At 53.9% G+C, this 22,080-nt stretch overlaps 3 protein-coding genes across 11 annotated transcripts; 1 reads left to right on the plus strand and 2 right to left on the minus strand.

Moving 5' to 3' along the window:
* Positions 1-659: 659 nt before the first annotated feature.
* Positions 660-4,072, minus strand: Gngt2 (G protein subunit gamma transducin 2). Of its 5 annotated transcripts, none has more exons than XM_038327230.1 (4): positions 4,039-4,072; positions 2,461-2,542; positions 1,242-1,343; positions 660-894 (listed from the first exon to the last, which is right to left on the minus strand). In XM_038327230.1, the coding sequence occupies exons 3-4, from the start codon at positions 1,323-1,325 to the stop codon at positions 769-771; spliced, it is 210 nt and encodes a 69-aa protein (XP_038183158.1). In that variant the 5' UTR covers positions 1,326-1,343; positions 2,461-2,542; positions 4,039-4,072; the 3' UTR covers positions 660-768. The 5 variants fall into 5 exon arrangements, with proteins under 5 accessions (XP_038183158.1, XP_038183155.1, XP_038183157.1 ...); XM_038327227.1 differs by lacking the exon at positions 4,039-4,072 and adding an exon at positions 3,892-4,012; XM_038327229.1 differs by lacking the exon at positions 4,039-4,072 and adding an exon at positions 3,892-4,012 and having other exon boundaries at positions 1,242-1,350.
* Positions 3,855-13,689, plus strand: Abi3 (ABI family member 3). 4 transcript variants are annotated; one of them, XM_038327221.1, is made up of 9 exons: positions 3,855-3,909; positions 4,048-4,294; positions 8,934-9,101; positions 10,215-10,391; positions 11,715-11,800; positions 12,000-12,095; positions 12,294-12,475; positions 12,790-12,912; positions 13,191-13,689. In XM_038327221.1, exons 2-9 carry the CDS (start codon positions 4,178-4,180, stop codon positions 13,352-13,354), a joined length of 1,113 nt encoding a protein of 370 aa, XP_038183149.1. In that variant the 5' UTR covers positions 3,855-3,909; positions 4,048-4,177; the 3' UTR covers positions 13,355-13,689. The 4 variants fall into 4 exon arrangements, with proteins under 4 accessions (XP_038183149.1, XP_038183150.1, XP_041910912.1 ...); XM_038327222.1 differs by having other exon boundaries at positions 3,874-4,294; positions 12,790-13,021; positions 13,191-13,369; XM_042054978.1 differs by having other exon boundaries at positions 3,882-4,294.
* A 342-nt stretch (positions 13,690-14,031) lies between these two features.
* Positions 14,032-21,413, minus strand: Phospho1 (phosphoethanolamine/phosphocholine phosphatase 1). Of its 2 annotated transcripts, none has more exons than XM_038327225.1 (3): positions 21,212-21,413; positions 17,267-17,377; positions 14,032-15,531 (listed from the first exon to the last, which is right to left on the minus strand). In XM_038327225.1, the coding sequence occupies exons 2-3, from the start codon at positions 17,309-17,311 to the stop codon at positions 14,773-14,775; spliced, it is 804 nt and encodes a 267-aa protein (XP_038183153.1). In that variant the 5' UTR covers positions 17,312-17,377; positions 21,212-21,413; the 3' UTR covers positions 14,032-14,772. The 2 variants fall into 2 exon arrangements, with proteins under 2 accessions (XP_038183153.1, XP_038183152.1); XM_038327224.1 differs by having other exon boundaries at positions 14,032-15,649; positions 21,212-21,237.
* Between the last annotated feature and the right edge of the window lie 667 nt (positions 21,414-22,080).

The raw sequence follows: 22,080 nt of genomic DNA on the forward strand, positions 1-22,080 counted from the left end.
CTCTCTGTCTTCAGGCCACCCCAGCTAATGCAGTTTTTTGTTTTGCTTCTTATTTTGTTTCCTTTTTTGAGACAGGGTCCTATCTAGCCTAGAATGGCTTCAAACTTCTGATGTAGTAAGTATGACCTTGAATTTCTGATCTTCCTGCCTCGAACTCCATAGTGCTGACACCAGACAAGGTGCCAGGCCCGATTTATGTGGTGCTGGGGATAGAACCCTGGGTCTCCTGCATGCCAGGCAAGCACTCAGCCATCTGAGCTTCTCCTCCATGCTGTGGTCTAAATAACTAGGAAGAGGATATTGGGATAGGGCATGGGGCAGGGGAGCCCTCATCCCAATCTTTAGCCCAAACTACATGGGAGGAAGAGAAGAAAGGTCAAGGGTGGGGCCCTTCTAGGAGGCGCGCATGCCCTCTGGGGTCTCAGGGCAGTGCCGGCCACCTGCTCAGCTGTGAAACTTTCTCCAGGTGGTGTCATCCTCCATACCTCCAACTCTACATTCTTCCTGGCCACACCGCCCAGTGGCGGCCCCTCCCGGTGTCCCTCTATCCCTTGCCCTACCATAAGCAAAGGCAGGAAGGTGGAGAAGGCAGTTGGAGGACAGGGTGGGAAGCAGGATTGAGAATGGACTCCGTGTATATTTTTTTCTTCAGCATCTTTACTCATTTTAAGTCTAAGAGGAGGTAAACGTTGGTCGCCTGGGTATCCCAGCACACTAGGGCCTGGCTGAGGAGGGACAGGAAGAAAGGGGGGCGGGTGTTCTGGGCCATCAGCTTATCACACAAGTGCCTCTCTCCTTGAAGGGATTCTTGTCTTCTGGGACGCCTTGGAGAAGAGGGTCAGCCCCTGCTTGGGCCTGAACGTAATCCTTGATTTCCTTTCCTGTCTTGGAAATCTGTAAGATGACAAAACAGGGTCACAACTCTTGTGTGTGTCTCACAATCTACGACTTGGCAATCTTAGAAAAATGGTATGGTAGGGCTGAGGTCAAAGAGGAAGAAGGGGGCAGAGAGAGGCGGGCAGGAGGACGAGTCCCTGGACGGGATGCATGGCCAGCACAGCCTGGAGACAGGGCGGAACACACTGGGCTCCCCAGAGCTCTCAGCCTCTCCTCTGTGCCCAGGAATGTGAGGGGGACCCCAGCTGTCTTCTAGTACAGAGATAAGTCCTGGGCCTAGTGTCTCCTCTGAATTCCCAACAGAAAGAGAAAGAAGCGGAGAGAAGGCGTGGCGGGAGGCTCACCGGATCGCGAGGGTTCTTCACTTCCTTCTTCAGCTGCTCCACCTCCATCCTCAGCAGCTCTTTCTCACTGAGATCCTGGGCCATCCTGCCCTAGAGGGAGAGCTGAGCCCTGACAGGATCAGACAGTCACCAGCACTTCCCCTCCAGGCTCCAGTGCCACTCTTCCTGACCACACCCCCCAAACAAGGCCCCTCATTGGCTAACATTTCCCTCCACCCTTTGTTCTGTCTAAACAAAGGCTTAGAAGAAGTGACCAGTCAGATAGGGATAGCTCAGTCTTTGCCCTTGGAAAAGAACCTTTCTAAGGAGGAAACAGAAAAGGAAGGGGAAAATGGAGTTTGAGTGGGGAAATTTGGGATGAAGAGTTGAACGGGTGATGCTTAGTCTCTAGGTTCTGACAAGGGACTGTCAGTATGCCTCGTATTAAGACTATGGGTCAACGAGAGGCCAGCTGTGACCCCAAGTTCTGCTGCTCTCTCCTTGTATGACCTAAGACAAGTCACTTGGCTTTTCTGAATCTTAGTTTCCCCAGCAACAAATGAGTACATAATAGTAATGCTGCTTTTATTCTTTTGAGACAGCATCTCATGTAGCCCAGGCTGGCCTCAAACTCTCTATGTAGCTGAGGCTGACTTTGAACTCCTGATTCTTCTGCCTTTACCTCCTGAGTTCTGGGATTATAGGCAAGCACCACAGTACTTGGAGTGTGTGCTGCTGAGAATGGAACCCGGCTTCGAGCATGCTAGGCAAGAATCTTATCAATCAATCTACATCCCTAACCCCCCTATGCCCGTGAGAACTAAGAAAACTGCATGGCAGTTGCTGGAGAGATGGCTCGGCATCTTAGAGCACTTCTTGCCATCGCAGAGGACAAGGATTCAATTCCCAGCACCCACCTGGTGGCTCACAACCATCCATAACCTTAGTTCCAGGGGATCCAACTCCCGCTTCTGACCTCTGTAAGAACAAGGCATGCATGGGATACACATATATACATGCAGGCAAAACACTCACACACATGGAATAAATGAGAAAATAATACATGGGAAACATTGTCATACTGTCTGGTACATACTGGACAGAGCACATTTCCTATTTTTATTTCTGACAATGGTATCATTACCATCATCGCGCCATGGTAACCAGGAGAACCAGCCTGGTGCTTAACCTTAGTTAACTAAGACTAGCTCCCAGACCGGTGCCCCCAAAGCCTCCTTACCTGTTAGCACTCTCTCCAAATCACCAGTCCAGGACCAGACACGATGGTGTTTGAAACTCCTAGTGCCTCATCAGCTGAAAATCTTCAGATAAAGCAGATGGTCAGCAAAGCCTAATCGCTAATGCCTAAGCTGATCATGGGCTGGGGTGGTAAGTCCTGATCCGCCCAGTTCTTCACTCTTCCTCCGCAGACACTGCACTGGCGTTCCACCCACCGAGTGAAAAACAGACCACTCCATTGTAGGCCCTGGACCACATCAGCGGCTCTCCTTTGGTGACTCCCGCCACACCATGCACCATGCCCGCCTCACAGCCTCCCTCCGCATGCTCCCCTTGCCTGTCTTTCTCCATCACAGAGCCTGCTCCAAGCCTGTTTCTCCCCAAAGGGATCCAGAAGCTCTGTGTCTTCCATTAGGGGGTTCCATAATTACACCTTACAAGGGTCTGTGGGCTCAGTCTTCATTCGCTCCGTAAAAACATACCCTCACGTCCAATGCCCACTGTTTGAATCCAGAGGCTGTATCACCCTCATGCCATGTCCTGTCTTCTCGGCCTCAAGCCCTCCCTGGCATGCGTGCGGGACTCCCTTGTCTTCAGCTCCCAACACTCACCAACAACCTGCTCTTCCCCCTCTGCCTCTCCCAGGGCTACCTGACTACTGTGACGTTTATCAAAGCCGAGCTCCTGCTCTGGCTGACATTTGTCCAATAGCAAGGGATCTCTTGAGGGAATGTTAAGGAACCAATGTGGTCAGTGTGAGGGTTCCTCTTCTGCCGGGAGGATGACAAACTGGGAGGGGGAGCGGCTGTAGGAGGCCATCTTTGCCTCAGGATCAAGTCCCACTCACAGCTGGGCGCCCCAAGAACAGAACATCAACCCATCCAACGCCTTGTTAATACAACAAGCCCCGCTCAGCACTCTGTCCACCAGTGATGCCTCAGACCCCACACATCCATCTAGAATGGTGTCATCCCACATCCAGGGTCTCCCTGTCGCTCATCTGAGTCCCTCATACTTCTCATTGGGTCCATTTCATCTTCTCTTACCCACATCAGGCACAAACATGGGTCACAGGACTTCCTACCTGACCCTTCACAAGCTTGCCCACAGTACTCCAGGAACTCTAGACATGTCTTCCTGGTGTCTAACCCTGATACTTCTTGCTGCTGCATGGGCTGTTTTCCATTGTTGCTGTACTGCTGTGTGACTTATCTCCATAGCCCATCCACCCTCCACTCCCCCATCCCTTGGTGACTCATCCCCAAGCTTCCCAAGGAAGCCCCCACCCTCTGCCCTTTCCTCCCCTCTTCCATGAGTGGAAAATCCACCCCCCCCCATAGCAGGCCAGCCCCTTCCTCCTGTCTCTATTACCCCATCCCCCCATCGGCTAGCTTCCTCTCCAGGACCAGGGAGCAATCACAGATGCCCTGACCTTGGCTTCCTTTGCCTGGTGAGATTGGGAGGCTGAGCCCCCAAAACAGACCCGTGGCTTCCCTCTTCTCCTGAGCAGGAGGACAGGGAGGCCCAGGCCGGGGACCCGGGGTCTGACTTCCTCTAGTCCCGGAATGAGCATGCCTACCCTTTGCAGGCAGGTTTGGGTCTCTCACGCAGAGGAAACCAAAAGCAGTGAGAGGGAGGGAAGGCAGAGCGGCCAATCAGGGCCAGGGTGAGGCTCAAAACCAGCAGGCTCCCCAGGGAACCCCACCGAGGCCCGAGCCATGGCTGAGCTGCAGCAGCTGCAGGAGTTTGATATCCCCACGGGCCGGGAGGCTCTTCGGGGCAACCACAGCGCCCTGCTGCGGGTGGCCAACTACTGCGAGGACAACTACGAGCAGGTAAGTGGAGGGAGCGCACGCTAATGCACCCCTGGAGGGGACTTGCGGCCCAGTCCCGCTGGCAGGGTCATCTGACAGGTGTCCGTCCTTGCCTTGGCTGCGCAGTCTTCAGGCGTCGGCATCAGCCCCTTTTCCCAAGCGCCGTCACCGCACTTGGTCTCTGACAGAACCTCGGCGGTAGAAGATGTGTACACCTCACGGTACATACACTCTGCTCTCCCACCTCGCTCCAGCTCGACTCTTAGACCTACTAGACCCTTTCCTCTCACAGGGGCCGGTACCATCTGCAGGCTGGCTTTAGTGGAGTTGTCAGGAAACTTCATACACACCACACACACACACACACACACACACACACACACACACACGAGCAAGTCAGGATGAGGGAAGAGATCTGGTGCAGAGGCAGGGGACTTACGACCTGGCTGCTGCGAAGGGAGGAGGGAGGGAGGCACTACAGAGCAGTCTGAAATTTTTATTTAGCTGGGGTTTTTGAGACAGGGTTTCACTGTATGGCCCAGGCTGTTCTTCAGTTCTCTGTAGCTCAGGCTAGCCCTCTCAGTCGTCCTCTGAGCTGGGTTTAGAGGATCCCACCACCTCACCTGGCTGTTGTTTGTGTCTTGTCATTTTGTTCCGGTTGCATTGCGAAGGGCGCCCAGGGCTGTCTGGGAAGTGCTTTTCTGCTGAGCTAAGCCCCAGTTCACCCTGGAGTAGCCTTGCTGATCTCCTGCTGGTTCCATTGCATTGGTTCCTGGGAGAGGAACAGGGGCAGGGGACTGAGTAACTGCCCACCTGTTTTTTGTCTGTCCTCAGAGCCACCTTGTGAGACAACGGCTAGAATTCTGGGTTTAGAAATGTGAAAAGAGCCACTCGCGGAGGGAAGTGACTTGTCTAGGGTCACCCGGTTGGAGACTAGCAGAGCCAAGCATGGCCTCCCTGCCTGCTCACCTGAACTCCTTTCTCTCCATCCTTCTGCCTGTCTGATATAGTGTATGACTTGGGACAATTTATCCGCATTCTTTGTCCTCGGTTTCCTCTGCTCTAGTAAGAGTGACAGGCTAAGTCTGTGACCTCTTACTGCTGGCCAAACTGTGAGACAACACGAGGGGCCTCATCCTGTAGTAGGGGGGCTGGGAAGAAAAGGGGAGCAAGCAAGAAGAGGCAATGGTAACTAAGTTTTCTCCATATCTCCCACAGCCTCTTTGTCCCTACCCCAGTCCTGTGAGGTGAGCCCCAGTCCCACTTCACAATGAGAAAGCTGAGGTTTGGAAAGGGTTAAACTGTATTTCCAGAAGCCTCCAAGATAGTCAATGGGACAGGATTCAAACTCAGAATTGTAGTTGGCTGTGGTGCCCTACCTGTGATCTCAGCACTTGGGCGGCTGCGGCAGGGGGATCTCCAAAGCGTAAGACCTGCCTTATAATCTCTACATAAGTGGTCCAAGCTGATCAGGATGACAGAACAAGACCTACCTCAAGGAGATCAAATCAACAAATCAGAACCCCAAACAAAAAAGCAGCCAGAATTCTAACTCAGAGTCCAGTTGCTAACCCTTTAGACCACAGTGCTACCTTCTGTGTCATTCTGGTGTGTGTGTGATGCTGAGTGACCCGCCCATAGATGAGGTGGCATGTGGTTTCTAAACCAGCTCTGCCCCCCCCCACGACACTCAGGCACGCTCCCCTGGCAGGGATGATGCTTCTGGTGGGTCCAGTCCCAGTGTACAATTGGTGTGTACACAGGATCTGAAGCCACAAGGCTGAGTTCTTGGTCTTCCACCTATTGACTTAGGAATCTTTGATGAGTTTCCCGTTGGTCTTTCTCTCTTTTTTCCCTTTTTTTCTCTCTCTCCTTCCTTCCTTCCTTCCTTCCTTCCTTCTCTCCCTCCCTTCTTTCTCTCTTTCTTTTTCTTTCTTTTTTCTTCCCTCCCTTCCCTCCCTCCTTCCTTCTTCCCTTCTTTCTTCCTGTCCTTCTGTTGTCACGCTATAGCTCAGGCTGGCCTTGAATTTATGACGTCTGCTGCAGCCCCAGAAGACTGGGATTACAGGCCTGTGCCACCATTTGGGGGTGGGTGGAGTTGCTTCTCCAGGGTGGGTTAAAGTATCACCTGGAACAAGGTCCTGAAGCATTTGCCGAGGGCCTGTCACCCTGTAAGAAGGGTGGGGATGAATGCAGCAACTATTGCTGCTGTTACCATTTCAGTAGTGATGGAACCCAATCTGTGGAGGTGACAGCCTTTGCAAACACACCCAGTGTATCGGAAGCCCTGACCCGGGTTGGAATCCCTGGATTCCTTTGTGTAGAGCGTTGCCTCTCAGACCACACAATCAATGACCATCCCTGCCTGTCTACAGAAGAAAGCTTTGGGTGATGTCTTTAATAAGGTCTCCATCCCATCCTTCCCCCCCACTAACCAGATGTCAGAAGCCTGTGGGGAATAGCAGCAGGCAGATGAGTGTAGGGTTGGTTCTCAGTCAGGGTTGACTGAGTGTATAACAGGGTCGTTTGCATAACAAACGCTCAGCTTAGATGAAGGATCCCAGAACCTTGCTCCTCCAGACCTAACTGTGGGCCAAGATCAAAGCTAGAGAGGTTAGAAACATCTGGGCTAGAGGTACCCAGAGCTGGACCCAGACAGACACTTCTTGTTTGGGTCGCTAAGTCCATGTTTTGTGTTGGGGAGGGAACTGTCAAGGGGCAGAGGAGCCTTTTCTTCTCACCCTTTAAACAAAGGTCTAGAACGAAGCCTGTAATCCTTTCTAGCTTCTTTGCCTGTTCAAGGCTTTGGGTGACATATGCTGATGAAATGTAAATGTTATTGTATATGCAGATGACATGCAAATAGGCACACAAATGAGCATCGTTTTCCTGCTGTCAGAACAGAAAAGTGGGGAGGGGAGGACCATGGCATGGGTTTTCCAGAAGGTTCTAGTTCAGGCTATAGGAGAGGACTCCAGAGCTCTGGTAGTTCCAGTGACAGGGCCTGTGGCATACACAAAGTTCCAAGCCAGGAGGCCATAGGGTGTACCTCCTTGCCTGTCGGTACACTGCCTCTTCTAATTTACCTCATCTCTGCCCGCCCCCCACCCCTGAGAGGGACAGGCTGCAGCAAGCTCATGATCAATGGGGAAGGAGGAAGCTGTTTGGGGAACCAAGAGACCCAAGAAGGTTTATTCAGCCCACCCAAGTCTGGTCTGGAACCAAAAAAAGGTCTTGTCTTTAGCCACTCTCTGGCCACCTCTTTCCCACCGGCTGGCAGTGTGACACCGGCCAGTGTCTGGCATATAATAAGAAACTACTCAGCTAACGTTGGCTTCCCCTTCCACCTGCCAGTCAACAAACGCGTAGCGTATTTATTTACTATCTCCTAGGGGTGTGCTGGGGACTGTGTCAGCAGAGACCGCAGGATGGAATGAGCCAGCTCTTTGGTTTTCAGGGTGCTATCTGCCTGGGGGCGTGGTGAAGGGAGAAAAAAAAAGAACAGGCCAAGTATAATAAGAAAGGTGAGCTGGGTACAAGTTTAGGGTGGCGAGAAGAGTGGAGAAGCTGGAATCATCTAGTGAAAAGAACACTGAGAAGTACAAGCACTGCTGGGTGATGGTGGCACACGCCTTTAATCCCAGCACTCAGAAGGCAGAGGCAGGCGGATCTCTGTGAGTTGGCGGCCAGCCTGGTCTACAGTGTGAGTTCCAGGACAGGCTCCAAAACTACACAGAAAAACACTGACTTGAATATACAAAACAAGGCCAGGCGGTGGTGGCGCACGCCTTTAATCCCAGCACTCGAGAGGCAGAGGCAGGCGGATCTCTGTGAGTTCGAGGCCAGCCTGGTCTACAAGACCTAGTTCCAGGTCAGGCTCCAAAGCCACAGAGAAACCCTGTCTTAAAAAACAACAACAACAAAAAAGAAAGTACAAAACAAGCAAGCAAACAAACAAAGGCCCCCAAGGTAGGAATGATAATTCTAGCATTTTGGAGACAGAGACAGGAGAATCAGGAGTTTGAGGCCTATACTAACTACATGAAACCCTGTCACAAAAAAAAAGAAATAAATAAAAGAAAAGAAGCATATTAGAAAGCTGTTGAAGGGAAGGAGAGAATGCAGTCATTTGGTTCTGGAGTCCTTCACCACACATCTGCCTGAGGATTGGGGCTGAAAAGTTCAGGGTCAGCTAGGGGCTGCTAGACTCTCAGCCTCACTCCAAGGAGACAGGTTTTCAGGTTTAGGGTAAGGGTGTGATGTTGGTTGTTAGGTTTTTAAATTTAGTTATGACTCCTCAGGCCAGCATCACCTCCTCCTTTCCTCTCTGCTCCTCACCATCCAGCCTGCAAAGAGGCACTTGCTGAGGTAGGCAGTAGTAGGGTCCCGGCCTCTCAACTCAGGCCTCACCTCAACTCTTGGAGGAGAGGACTCCTCTCTCATCCCACATCCCTACAGCCAATTCTCTCAGGCTCCAGACTCGTTTTCCTGATGTCGCTTACCGCAACATCATCCATTGGGAAGCTACCTCAAGTGTCTGAGAACCTGCAGCAATTCTCTAAGCGGAGATCTCACCTTAGACTCTCTTCTGGTCCCACCAGACCTTGCCTCGGAAGCAGTGGAATGTGCTGGCCTCAGGCCAAGGCTGTGTGTATTTCAGGCCACAGACAAGCGGAAGGCATTAGAAGAGACCATGGCTTTCACCACCCAGGCCCTGGCCAGTGTGGCCTACCAAGTGGGTAACCTGGCTGGGCATACTCTGCGAATGCTGGACCTTCAGGGTGCTTCCCTGCGGCAGGTAGAGGCCAAGATCAGCACACTGAGCCAGGTAAGAGTCTGGGAAGGGTTCCCCCTTTCAGCCCCAGCTCTTCAGTCCCACTCAAATATTCTGTACAACAAAAGTCTCTTGCTTTTCTCCAGAGCCACACACCGCCAACTTGATTATAGAATGTTGGCAGTGTCTGAACTCTGGAGACCTCTGTCATGGCTGTGTCTTAGTGGGGTCCTTGCTACCCCATTAGGTGCAAAGATCTCTGAAAGCAGACTCTCTGTCTATTTCTCTCTCTCTCCCTCTCTCTCTCTTTGTATTGCCCTTGATATCTGAAAGCCTTATCTGCTGCTCACAGCACCTGCAGAGAGCAGGAGAGACTAAAGGCCATCATCCTGTTTTCATTGAAACGTAGGCAATGATTAATAAATGTCCTACACTTGGGCTAGGCAAGCCCATCTTTAGTCCCAGGGAGTCCCTGCCCTTGGCTCATAAATACTCTCAGCCTTCCTTCCTGGATTCTTGACCCCACAAGGCACATGCATTAGCCAAGTTATGCTTTTGGTCTGACCACATATCCCCAAGGGGCAAGTGTATGGGGTGTGTCTTCCTCTCCTCCTGAAGACCCAAGGTCTCATCCCTCAAGGCCTGAGGGAACATTCCAAGAGGAAGCTAATTCGCACATTTGTCCCCTAAAGGGGAGAGCTGATTTAGTTACCGGTCTCTGCCACCTCCACGCTATGCCCTCCTGCTCCAAAGGCTGCCCTGTCCTTCAATCCCTTCCCAGCACCCCCAGGGATGTTGTTTTTCCCTTTTCTTCTGTTTCCTGCACAGCTAATAATAACCCTCATTCTCTTCTACCAGGAAATTGCTCCAAAGTGGCTCCATCCTCTGCTACTCTTTCCCAATTGCTATGGCCACAGGGACAAAACTGGCTTTCTCTAGATTTCCCTACTTTCCCTGGTCCCTATTCTTTCCTCCTCCCTTCTTTATTTTGAGACAGGGTCTCACTATGTAGTCCTGGCTGGCCTAGAACTCATCATATAGACCGAGCTGATCTTGAACCCACAGAGATCTGCCTCTGCCTCCTGAGTGCAAGGTGTCTCCCTCTCTTAAAGGGAGTGGTGCTGCACAGGCTGCCCCTCGCTGTCACCTCCCAATCCTGTCATGCAGATGGTGAACATACATATGGAAAAGGTGGCCAGAAGGGAGATTGGCACCTTAGCCACTGTCATGCGGCTGCCCCCTAGCCAGAAGGTCATCCCTCCTGAGAGCCTACCGTCCCTCACCCCCTACTACAGAAAACCCCTCAACTTCAGCTGCTTGGATGACATTGGCCATGGCGTCAAGGTAAGGGGAACTTTGCTCTTCCCCACTGCCCACCCTCTCCTGCCATGAGGCTCCCTCTTGGCTTCTTTCTGAGCTCTTGGCTCTTGCGTTATCTCACAACCCCTTCCTTTCTCCAGTTTCCGTGGCCTGGAGCCATGGCTTAAGCTCCTCACCCTTCCAAGGTCCCTAGCTGCCCTCCGCCCTGTACTCACTTTGCAGCTTGCAAAGATCACGAGCTGTCCCTGCCCCCCACCCAAGGGTACTGGGTGTGTGTGTGTGTGTGTGTGTGAAGGGGAAGAGGGGGAAGGGAGGGTGTCAGGACATGCATGAGAACCACTTCTCAGCCACATGAGAACAGCAACTTCCTCTGTCTGGGGGTTTGAGGTCACGACTCTAAGAAGTCACCCCAGAATGCTGGGGGTAGTGGCAGGAGGCAGCGACAGAAAGCCGGCTTGGCGAGGGGACATATCTCATTGTCACCAGTGCTACCTATCAGATTAGATTAGAAATTTTCCTGGGTCTTAACCCCTTGATGTGATGATGGCAGCCCCCGGAAGGGAGAATAAAGAATACGTCCCTTCAGTTCCCAGGTCCTGTGAATTCTTTCTGTTGTCCAACATCCTTTTTCTTTTTTCTTTCGATGGTGCTGTGGATGGAACCCAGGTCTGCTATAAGCCCGGCATAAGCCCCACCCCTGAACTGTATGCCCAGCCTCCACCCTGTCCTTTATGCCTCAAGTTCCCTTTGTCTTGTCTCTAGTGGGGCCCCAGATGCTCATCCTGGGGGAAGTCCCGAAGTCAGAGGTTTCTCTTGCGTTGGGAGTTGCCCCCTATAGTCGACTTTCCTAAGTGTCTTGGGTTCTGCCCTCCCTCTGCCTTGAATTTGGGAAGGTTGGTTCCTTCTGTTTATGGAAGCGTTGAGTGGGACAGTTCTGTGTGGTGGGTGAGTCTCCTCCGCTTTTGCTGGAGCAGACGTCATATCAGTTAAGACCACCAAGTGACACACACAGATCCTTGTGGGTCTGAGACAGTATGGGGGTGCAAAGGTCCATTCAGTCACTGTGGCGATGCAGAGGAAGTGGCGCTCAGACGAGGGAGTCTGTGCTGCGGGTTTCTTTCGGTGGGGCGGCTTTGTGGGACCTGCTGCAGACTTAAGGTCCTGTGGCTCAGGCAATGACACCCGTGTCTGGGGTGGGGGGTTGGGCGGGAGGAGAGCTGGGAAGTGGAAGTAGGAACTTGCTGAGTCTGGCTAGCCCTCCCAGTTCTCGTTCGCCCTCCCCCAATTCTTAGGGATGAGGGTGAGGATTGTTCCCCTTGCCTCAGATGTCAACCCTACCCCCTCTAGGACTTGAGCACGCAGCTGTCTCGGACCGGGACCCTGTCTCGCAAGAGCATCAAGGCGCCTGCTACACCTGCCTCCGCCACACTGGGGTGAGACCTCAAGGCCACTCCTACCAGGCCTGCTCAGCCCCTTGTGGTTCTCAACTGCTCCCCTACCCCTTGCCCGCAGCACCTGGCGCCTTGGTGCTCCTGAACCTGGCGCCCAGCTTCCCCTTCCACGACCCTTTCTCAACCCCACTTCTGCTCAGCGGAGTTCCCCCACTCCTCATGCCACCCTACTTCACCCCAGGAGACCACCCCGGATCCCCGAGCCCGTGCAGCTCCCAGTCGTGCCCGACGGCAAGCTCTCGGCTGCCTCCTCGGTCTCTTCCTTGACCTCGGCAGGGTAAGCCCTTGAGTCTAATGGGTGGGTAAACCGTAGGTGGATTTTTAGAAGGGGCCTCCTGCCAGACCTCTGGGCTTGAGAAAACTAAGGACCACTAGATAAGGAAAATAATTTGAGGCCAGATTTTGGGCTGCAGGGGTCCCTTAGGGACGCTGAGTTAGAAGGCTTCCGTCATCTGTGCCGTTCTCTGGTCTTTAGCAGCGCCGAAGGTGCCAGTGGGATCCCTCAGTCCAAGGGACAGGCAGCATCAGCAACCCCGCCTGCACCCCCAGCACCTGCAACCCCGCCTCCACCCCCAGCACCTGCAACCCCGCCTTCCCCGGTCTCTGCTGAGGTCTTCTTGCCGCCTCCCCCGCTGGAGGTGTCCCAGGCCCCTACAGGTAAGAAGTGCCCACATCCTCCTTCACCCCCACCTTGAGATTCTTTTGAATGCTAGCCCTGCGCTCCTCAGGAACCTCAGGGGAACCAGTGATCCGAGCTTATTTTACACTAGCCCTGTGTTTGAAGCGTCTCATTCAAAGTTAACTTTGACAGGACCTTTACCGGCTTAACCAACCTGCCCAAGGGTTGCCCAGCAGGGTCTGCCTACCCTGTGCTGAGTACTTCCAAGCCTTACCAATGGACTGGAGGCATTTGGGTGATGATCCTAAGGATCCACCTGTGACACACACACATCTTTTCTTCTTCCCAACAGAAGAGTTGCCCCTGCCCCCACCTCCAGCTCTAGAAGGGGATGACCTGGGACTACTGCCTCCTCCGCCACCGGGTTTTGGACCAGAAGAACCCAGCTGGGTCCCTGATGCCTACTTGGAGAAAGGTACTGTCCTCTTGGGACTGAGAAGCACCAGAAACTCTTGCCAGGTTTCTGGCCTCTGTGACTCTGACCTCCACTCTTCATCCCAGAGGCATTCGCTCTCCCTGCCAAGGTGTGACCCTATTTTTGTCTTTTATCCCCTTCATTTCTGATGAACCGGGGTCTGAAGCCTGCTAGGAAAAGAGCAGCTGGGCTGAGTTGGGGGAGGGGGACTATGAAGGCTCAGAAGCTCCTCCTGTGACGGGGGGCACCTCACAAGATTTCCTTTCCTGCCCCTGCAGTGATATCACTATACCCATACACCCGTCAGAAGGACAATGAGCTCTCCTTCTCTGAAGGCACCGTCATCTGTGTCACGCGCCGCTACTCCGATGGCTGGTGTGAGGGGGTCAGCTCAGAGGGCACTGGATTCTTCCCCGGGAACTATGTGGAGCCCAGCTCCTGACAGCCAGACCTGTCCCTGCACCAACCCAGCACTGCCTCAGTGGGCCTCCTGAGCCCCAAGAAGCCAATGCCACAGTCAAGGCTGACTAAGGACCTGTCTACCTCTTGGGCTGTGAACTGAGTTCAGTCCCTGCTCCACATAGCAGTGTATGTGTGTGGAGGGGGGGGCTAGAGGGAGGTGGTACCCAGGAGATTGCAGCAGATGGTGGTGTGGGGGAACCTACCAAAAAAACCAAAAAACTAAAATCCACAGATTTCAGGCATCTTGCCCAGAGGACCCCCCCTAGCTCATGAAGAGCAAATTGCCAGCTCTGAATAAAACTGCTGACCTCCTGATACTTGCCCCGCGGGGCTAGAGGGCCAGGGGGCCGTGATGGAAAGGGAGCAAGCTCTAGAACACAGTAGAGCCCCACAGAAGTACCCAGAAGACCGCTCTCCTCCATCTCAGCCCCTTTTTACTGTTCCCACTAGACCCCGACGTCCCAGGCAGCCGTTCACGGCTTCTTTCCCTTCTTGCTTGTGTTCAGTCTGGGCTCCTCCAAAGCCTCCCCCACTTTTGGCTGAGAGGAAAGGGCACCACTCTCGCCCCTCATACGCAAGAGATGAGTCACTTGGACCCCCTTCACCTCCTTTATAGGTCTGAAACACCAGAAGGAGAGGGGTTTGGGTTTCCCTGACTCTGCTTAAAAACATGGCTTTCTGTTCCATAAGGGCGGAGGGGGGTGCGGAGGACGACTTTGGTGAAGTCCCTAGTCTCTTGCTGCGGTAGTTGAGGACGGAGTGAGAGGATCTGTCAAACTCTCCGAGGTCTTTGGTTGGTTCTACCTCGTTCCACCAGCAGGAGGCGGCTGCTTCCTCTGGCTTTTTTCTTCTTTGGGGGATAACTGGCATGGGCGGGGTGGGGGTGGGGGGGAAGGAAGCCAGGCGCAGCCAGCGCAGCGGTAGAGTAGGATTGCGGTGGCTGAAGCAAGATCAAGGATGCCTAGGAGCTGTCTTCCTAGAGCATCACGGGTCTGCGCGAGAAACCCGGTGCTGGCATGCGAATTGGGGGATCCTGAGTCTTTCTGAGAGAAGACTGAGTAGGGGAGGTTACGCAGCCGAAGCAGCAGCTAAAGCAGTGGGAGATACTCATTCTCCCAACTGCCAGGAGCCCCTTCCTCTCAGTCTGAGAGACACTGCCTGCCTTCCAAGGGGTGCTCACCACTCCCTGGAGGGGAGGCAGCTGAGCTATGATAACTGCATAGATAGGGACGGCTCTTAATCTCCGCTCCCAGCCCACAAGAGAACAAAATTCCAAAACTGCCCAGAGGAGCGTAGCAAAGCGAGGGGGAAGAAGTAAAACCAGGTGGTCTTAACCAATTCCCAGTCCTGTCCCCGCTCTGCGGGTTCTCCCCGGGCACCCCTTGCAGGCGATGGTCTTCAACACATCTTCAGCACCTGTTGTAGATGTTGGCGCACGTCGGCGGCTGTTTCCCAGGGCACCACGTGAGCTCGGAAGGAGCTGGGCTCGGCCTTCTGTGCCTCTTGGATGAGGCGGTGCATGGGGTAGCCACGGCGCGGGAAGGCCACGTCCCCGCCCGCCAGCAGCCCCATGGGGCAGAAGTCATTTGCACCATCACCCACGTAGAAGAGGCGCTCGAAGTGCACGCCGTCGCGGGCCCGCTCACGCAGGTATTCACTGAGCACCTTGTGCTTGCACATGTTGGCGGGGCAGCGGGAGCAGCTGTGCGTGTGGAAGGGCCGCAGCGTCAGCAGTCCCCGCGCGTCCGGCCCGGACGGGTTGCTGAGGATGCGGCGGAATAAGCTGTGGTGGCCAGCAGCACGCAGGGCACTCTCCACGCCGAAGGTGTTGGCATCCGAAATGAGAATAACCTCGAAGCAAGAGCCCTGTTTGGCTATGAACTGCAGCAAATCACCCATGCCCGGCGACAAGGGGATGGTCTCGTAGACAGCGCGCAGGTCCCGGGGCCGCACACCCTGCTCACCCAGGTACTTGAAGACACGTTGCATGTACTCATTGTAGAAGCCTTCGCGGTAGGTGGCACGCAGGCTCTCAGGTAGCTGCTGACCTGGCGCAGCGCGCACGATCGAGTCGTCGCTGTTTTCGTCCACGATGGTCTCATCGAAGTCGAAGGTCAGGAGGAAGCGAGGCGCGCCGGGCGCAGCCATCCTGCCGTCCTGGGAGCAGGGGGAAGAGGAGCAGGAGGAGGGGGCAAACGAGAGGCGGCGCGGCGGGAGCCGGCCGGGGAGAGCCTGGTTAGCGGGCCACAGCCAGGGTCGCTGGCACATCCAAGACCTGAGAAGGACCCAAGGCTGGTTAAGTTGGAGACATTACCAATGTGTGGCCCACGCCCTGCCGTCCCTTGCCTGTCTCTCACTTAATCGTGCGGGGGCTGACGCAAGGGGGAGCGTACTAGTCGTGAAGCCAAAGACTTGCTTGGTTTCCATTTCTGCTGCTCTCATGGGGTCCCTGGGGCTTAGCAAGACAGCTTAGGAGGAGGGAGGAATCATTCCTTAACTAGGTTGGAGACTTCTGGTGGCCTGTGTGGTGGGTGCAGGCAATCCGCAGCTCTAACTCAGCAGAGTAGAAGCAGAGAGAATCATTCATGTGCCTGGGGGAGCAGCCTCCTTTCCCTTTGTGGCATCGAGGTCTAATGGAGCAGCTAGGCTCCAGGAAAAGCCATTGGCATCACGAAGGCAGGTGGGCAATGAGTGTCAGGTCTTCCCGGGGTGGGGGCCTGGATGTTAGCTATAAGTGCTTGGGAGGCCAGGTTCTGGACCTTTCTAGGTCCTGGCCAGAGGACTAGATTTTAACCCTTGAAATTACCAGGTAAGTATGCAGACCATACAAGACCCAGGGAGGCTCTTTGGGAGCTTCCAGCCAGATGGCACTGGGCAGGGGGCTAGGGATGAGGCATAGCTCCTCCAAGGAGTTATAGGGCTCATCACTAATCACTTGCCAATTCCCTGGGAAGAACGTGTCAGCGGGTGGGGTTTCTGCCAGAGTCCGAAGCAAGCAGGCAGCAGGAGAAGCAATGGGGCTTAGGGAGGTGGGAGCCCCCCTCGCCAGGCCACGGCATACCTGGGAGACAGGTAGGGGAAAGGAAAGAGAGCAGCAGTGGCTAAAAAGGCAGAGGGAGGAAGGGACTGGCAGCTAGCTGGAGGGGATTGTTTGGGAGGAAGTCAGGCAGGGGAGGGTGACTACTGGAGTAAGAGCTCTAAGAAGTGAGACTTTGGGCAAAGGGGGAACAGCATGAGAGAGGATGGGGGTACAACGGGAGTATTGGGGCATAAAGAAAGGCAAGCACACCACACGGACACAGCAGGAGCCCCCATCTACACCCCGTGACCCCTTTGTTTGCCAGCAGAGTGACCGGTATTCACCATCCTGCCTGCCTCTCTGCCTGGGCTTCCTGTCCCAACTTGCCCGCATGGAACCTGGCTTGCTGTCACATGCTATCACCCACTTCTTTTTAAAGAGAGGGTCTCACATAGCTCAGGCTGACCTCAAACTTGCTGTGTAGCTGAGGATGAACTTGAACTCATGATCCTCCCAGTGCTGAGAGAACAGCTACATCCCAAGCCCTCCCCCATGATTCCTTCCCATGGCTTTGTAAGACAACCACGGTTTAAGTCATTTCAGAGCTGGGACTGGAACACGGCTCCCTGACGCCCTAAGGGAACTGTCCCTTCCACTTTATCCGCCCCCTCCCAGTAGTCGCTTGGAGTTTACCATCAACATGTGGGAGTGCCAATGGCACCAGGACCCACATCAGGGAAATGTCCAGGGATTCACCATTGGAGAGGGCACCAGTGGAGAGAGGGCAAATCTGAAAGGGACTGGAAAGGGCTCCTCCTATCTCAGGGTGGAAAAGTTGGGGCTTGAGGCCTCATCCTGAAGGACCCCACTTACCCTAGATAGGCATCGCAGGCCAACAGCTGGAAAACACCCGCTCATTGTCCGTGAATTGCCCTGGCTCCACCTCTAGAACCTTGGTTGGTCTCAAGCCGTCATCCAGAACTCCTGGGAGAACAAACAGAAAACCAAGTAAACCCCACACGAGTCCACACCTGCCCATTTGGAGCCGGTTGTCGCATCTTCAGTCTCGGCATTTGGGAGGGGAGGCAGAAGCAGGCATATCTCTTGAGTGTGAGGCCAGCCTGATCTACATCGTGGTTCCAGGACAGGCAGGGATACATAGAGAGACCCTGACTCTGTTCCATCTGAGCCATTCCCACGTTCTCAGCAAGAGCAAGATCTTAAAAGCACGCTCAGGCCATGCTCCTTGCTTTTATCACCCCTGGCAAGTTCCCAGACTCACTCATCAGAGAGGTGACAAAGAGCATTCCTGTAGATCCAGACAGGCTAAGGGACTTGCTCAAAAAGTGGCTGAGACTTTTCAAACCAAACCTCAGAGGCTGGTCCAGGGCTTCTTTCTCTGGTATGGCCTTTGCCTACACGAGCAGGGCATGCTATAGTTTACCGATCACCTTTATTCCCAATTGCATTCACGGTTCATGGGACCCACAAAGGCAGAGAACAGGGATTAACTCACTTCCTAGAGGCTATATTGTTTAAGCAATGTGGCCCTTGGCTCACAAATGCTTTCACCACTTTCTAGAGGCTGAAAGCCTTGGGCTTTACATGAGATATGAGACTTACTTCTGCACTACCTTACTCAGGGATCTCAGCAACTGGACAGGCTGAGTTTAGGTGGCCGGGTCTGATCTTTTGATTGGGGCCTTCATCAGTGCAGCTACACAAGAAACCATCTATGGCTTCCGGTACCTCCCTACTCCCCTACCTCTCCACCCCCAGACTGAGAGACTAGAGAGAGGTCAGCCCCTTAAACTTAGATATAGCTTGGAATTGGAAAGAATACCAGAGAAAAGATAGCAAAGAGCTGGCTGGTTGCTGCCCTCTAGTGACTACAACGGGTAGCACAGTTAACCCCGACTGTCAAGGTGACGCTCCCTGACTGACCATCCAAGAGCAGCAGAGAGGCAACTGCCTCCAGAATAAACTAGGGAAGGACCAGGGGGACACAGACCCTGGAACCATCTTTATAGAGTCACTGGCTACCCTCACTTTCTCACAGCAAAGATTTTCATTAGAGACTGGAAGTAACTTTCAGTGCCCGTCTCCCCCCCCCCCCATAGCTAGTAATTGGAAGGGGGCTAAAGATCACTAGCAATTCAAATTCAAATCCTGCTGAGATAGTGGAAGAAGGGGATGGGATAAGGGAATGTCATGCAAAGGATATTAGGGGAACTGTCCCAGTGCCTGTCACGGAATCCTGGCTGATACAACCTTTGTCCCAGGACAAGAAGTAGAGGAGAAAGGTCGGGGTGCCACACCCATTGTAAAAAGCAGTCTCAAAGAGAGGGACAGCATCAGGCATGGAGAGGAGCAAGGGGCAGATACAAAGAAAGATACAAACCGCTTACAGCAGCCACATAGACCAGCTTTCTTTTCTCTCATTCCGTTTCTCCCTTCCCTCCCTCCTTTCCATAATCACGACCACAGATCTTTGCCAGTATCTTTACAGCACGCCCTTAATCCAGTATTTTGTTTTTGTTTTTAATCTTGAGACAGGGTCGTCCAATATGGACTTGAACTCAGGCTCCTGAGTACAGGGACTGTAGGCACGTAATAAACACCCTGCCCTGCTAAGATAAATTTTCATCTCTTGGGGGAGGAGGTGGTTAATTACTTGCCTGTTTTCCTTAAAAAAAAAAAAACTATAGTAATCTTATGCTCCAAACCTCTCATGTCTCATAGTAGTAGACACAGTTATGTTTTTACCTAACACTAGTCAGCATTTATGGAAATCTTAAATTTTGTTTTTGAGACAGGGTCTCACTACCTAACCCTTGGCAGATCTGCAACTCTCTGTGTAGACCAGACTGACCTCGAACTCATATCTGCCTGCCTCTGCTTCCCAAGAGCTGGGATTAGAATCCAGCACTGCCTCTCCTGGTAATCTTGCTTCTTTTTCTATCTGCAGCGCAGACACCAGGCATCCTGGGTTTCTCCCCAGAAACTAAGGCAGTCTCACAGAGACACCCCATCCCTGCCCTATGGCAAGGGAAGTACATATATCTAGTTATTATTTGGCTTCATGATGTTTGAAAAGGCCATGGGCAGTTGCCTGGCCTGGTGATGCAGGAGAATCTGAGTTAAAGACCAGCCTGAACTACACAAAAAGTTCCTCTTTCAAAACAACCACACACAAAAGTCACTCACTTCTGACAGGTTTGTATGATGATAAAATCCTGTGTGGTGAGCCAGGCGGTGGTGGCGCACACCTTTAATCCCAGCCAGCACTCAGGAGGCAGAAGCAGGCAGATCTCTGTGAGTTCAAGGCTAGCATGGTCTACAGAGCAAGTTGTAGGACAGACTCCAAAGCTACAGAGAAACCCTGTCTTAAAAAAAAATCCTGTGTGGTGCCGGACAGTGGTGCTGTTCACCTTTAATCCCAGCACTCAAGAGGCAGAAACAGGAGGATCTCTGAGCTCGAGGCCAGCCTGGTCTACACAGTGAGTTCCAGGACTCCAGGACTACACGGAGAAACCCTGTCTCAAAAACAAAAACAAAACCTAAAAACAAACAAAAAATGCAAAACCTGTGTGGGCAGCAGGGTCCCTTGTGGAGAAAGGGGACAGAATCCAAGTTTTTTCAGCATGCTAAGGCAGGGAGAGGAGGCAGATTTTCTGGGGTGGAAGATAGTTCTTTTCTAGTCCCATCTAAGATCAACGTTTGCGGCCCTGATTCCACAGATCACAGGCTCCCAGCCTGCACCCTCCCTCCCCTGACACAAATACTCTTAAATTAAATCTGTGGGAAGGTGGGACAGGTGTGTGTGTTTGTGTGCGTATGTGTTGGCTTAATCTCTAAGCTTAAAATTCTCCTAATGGGGCAGAGGACAGAGCCCATAGGAAAGTTTGGGGAGTTTTCCATAAGAAACATGCAGGCTGAGAGTGGGGGTGAGGACTTCAGAAATATCACGGTAACAACCCCCCTCTGCTTGAAGAAGAAATGTCTCTCACTAGGAATCAGATCCGACAATTAAACTGGGATTTCTTTCTGCTCCTAACACTCCCAACTTCACACACCTCTTTCTTGTTTATTAACCCTTCATATGGGGAAAAAAGAAGCCCAGAGAAGTTCGGCTAACATCATGGGCATCACACAGCATCAAAAACAGGACTAGAACTCAGGGGTCTCTACTGCCTCGTAGAAAAACTATCTGAACCTCCCCGTTTGCTCCAGAGACTCTGTAATGGTCCCTGTCCTAGCTAGCTAGGGAGTAATGATCTATGCCCTGGTGCCAGTGAAGAATCTGGGACTAGGCGTCGCTTCTGGGGTCCCCTGCCTGGGTAGACAAGTAGAGTTTGATCTTCACTGGGTAGGGGCAGGGAGATGGCAGCTGCCGGTGGGGTAGCAGGAGAGATATTTTTAGAGGTGACTGGAAAGCAGGCACTCTGGCACACCCCCAGCTGGCGGGCACTTCGCTCTAATGCGGGCGGGGGGTGCGCAGCTCGGGGAGAAGGAGGACTTGTGGGTGGCGGGGAGCAATGATAGTCCCCGGAGATGAAGGGACACTGGGCACCATGAACCTGGGAGAAGGGGGCTCAGTTCTCTGCTCCAGGGATTGCCCCACCACCAAGCGCATGAAACACCCTCAAACTCTACACGGCCCCCACCCCAACATTGAGATCGCGGTCCTCCCGAAACCCAGGACTCAAGCGGGGCAGCGGCGGCTGCGCTGTCCGTCCCGGTTGAGTTCGGAGTGAAAGTAGTGGGAAGGGGGCTAGTTAAGGGATTTGGGGGCAAGATGAAGCAAGGGGTGCTTACGGGAATTGGGGGGACGCGGTCTTATCCACCCCCGGATTTCTGAGCTCCGGCTCACGCGTCCCTCCTGTCCCGAGGGACCGTGGATGATCTGCTTCTGTTCCGTCCCTTCCACCTGCCCCCCATCCCCGGGGCCGCCGCCGCGTCCCCTTTAAATGCCGGGGAGCCGGAGCTCGAGCCGCGGCGGGCGCTGCGGCAGCCGCAGCACCCGGGCCCACCGCAGTCCCCGCACGTCACAAGCGCCCAGCCAATCACCGCGGCGCCGGCGCACATCAAAGGGGCGGGCTCCCCGCAGGCCACGCCTCCCGGCTTTCCCCCGAGGCCGCACGGGCGTCGGTGGGACTGGGCGGGCTGGACCGGTGGAGCGTGGCGCGTCCCGTCCGAGGAGCGTGGGTGCGGGGCACCCTCTGCGTGCGCGTGGCACGTGCGTGAGTCGCTGTCACACTGCCCGCCTCCTGCCGGGCTCGGGGTGGGGAATCTGCACGCAGTCCCTCCCTCCACCGGCCGCCGGTCCGCCCTGTCGCGGAGCTCTGCGGGACGTGCTTGGTGGCCGGAACCGCAGAGCAAGCAGCACGCGGTCCACGTGCGCCGAACTCGGTGTCCTCTGTCCTTCCCGGAGGAGCCACGGCATCCCGCCGAGTCCTCGGTACCCTGTCCCCAGATTACCGGGTACTCGTGCTTGCTGGCGGAGGGGTTCTGCCACCCAGCCCCGCGTAAATACGGAGTTGGAGACCCAACACTGCATAGCGGTGCAGATAAAAACCCCCGCTTACTCCTAAGTCACGAGAGTGCGTTCCCGTCCCCATCCTGCTATTGCCCTCTGGGGAGCTTTCCCATCCTTCCCAGCCCTCAGGTGAGGACGATCCAGAGAG

Source organism: Arvicola amphibius, chromosome 4, assembly GCF_903992535.2.
Source record: "Arvicola amphibius chromosome 4, mArvAmp1.2, whole genome shotgun sequence".
Lineage (NCBI taxonomy): Eukaryota > Metazoa > Chordata > Mammalia > Rodentia > Cricetidae > Arvicola > Arvicola amphibius.

Excerpts from the sequence above, each read along its gene's own strand:
- Phospho1 (XM_038327224.1), bottom strand. The coding sequence starts at position 15,642 with ATGTGCCAGCGACCCTGGCTGTGGCCCGCTAACCAGGCTCTCCCCGGC.
- Abi3 (XM_038327221.1), top strand. The coding sequence starts at position 4,178 with ATGGCTGAGCTGCAGCAGCTGCAGGAGTTTGATATCCCCACGGGCCGG. Across the intron at positions 4,295-8,933 it reads GCGAGGACAACTACGAGCAG|GCCACAGACAAGCGGAAGGC; the intron begins GTAAGTGGAGGG and ends TGTGTATTTCAG. Across the intron at positions 9,102-10,214 it reads AGATCAGCACACTGAGCCAG|ATGGTGAACATACATATGGA; the intron begins GTAAGAGTCTGG and ends CCTGTCATGCAG.
- Gngt2 (XM_038327230.1), bottom strand. The coding sequence starts at position 1,325 with ATGGCCCAGGATCTCAGTGAGAAAGAGCTGCTGAGGATGGAGGTGGAG. Across the intron at positions 895-1,241 it reads TGAAGAACCCTCGCGATCCG|ATTTCCAAGACAGGAAAGGA; the intron begins GTGAGCCTCCCG and ends GTCATCTTACAG.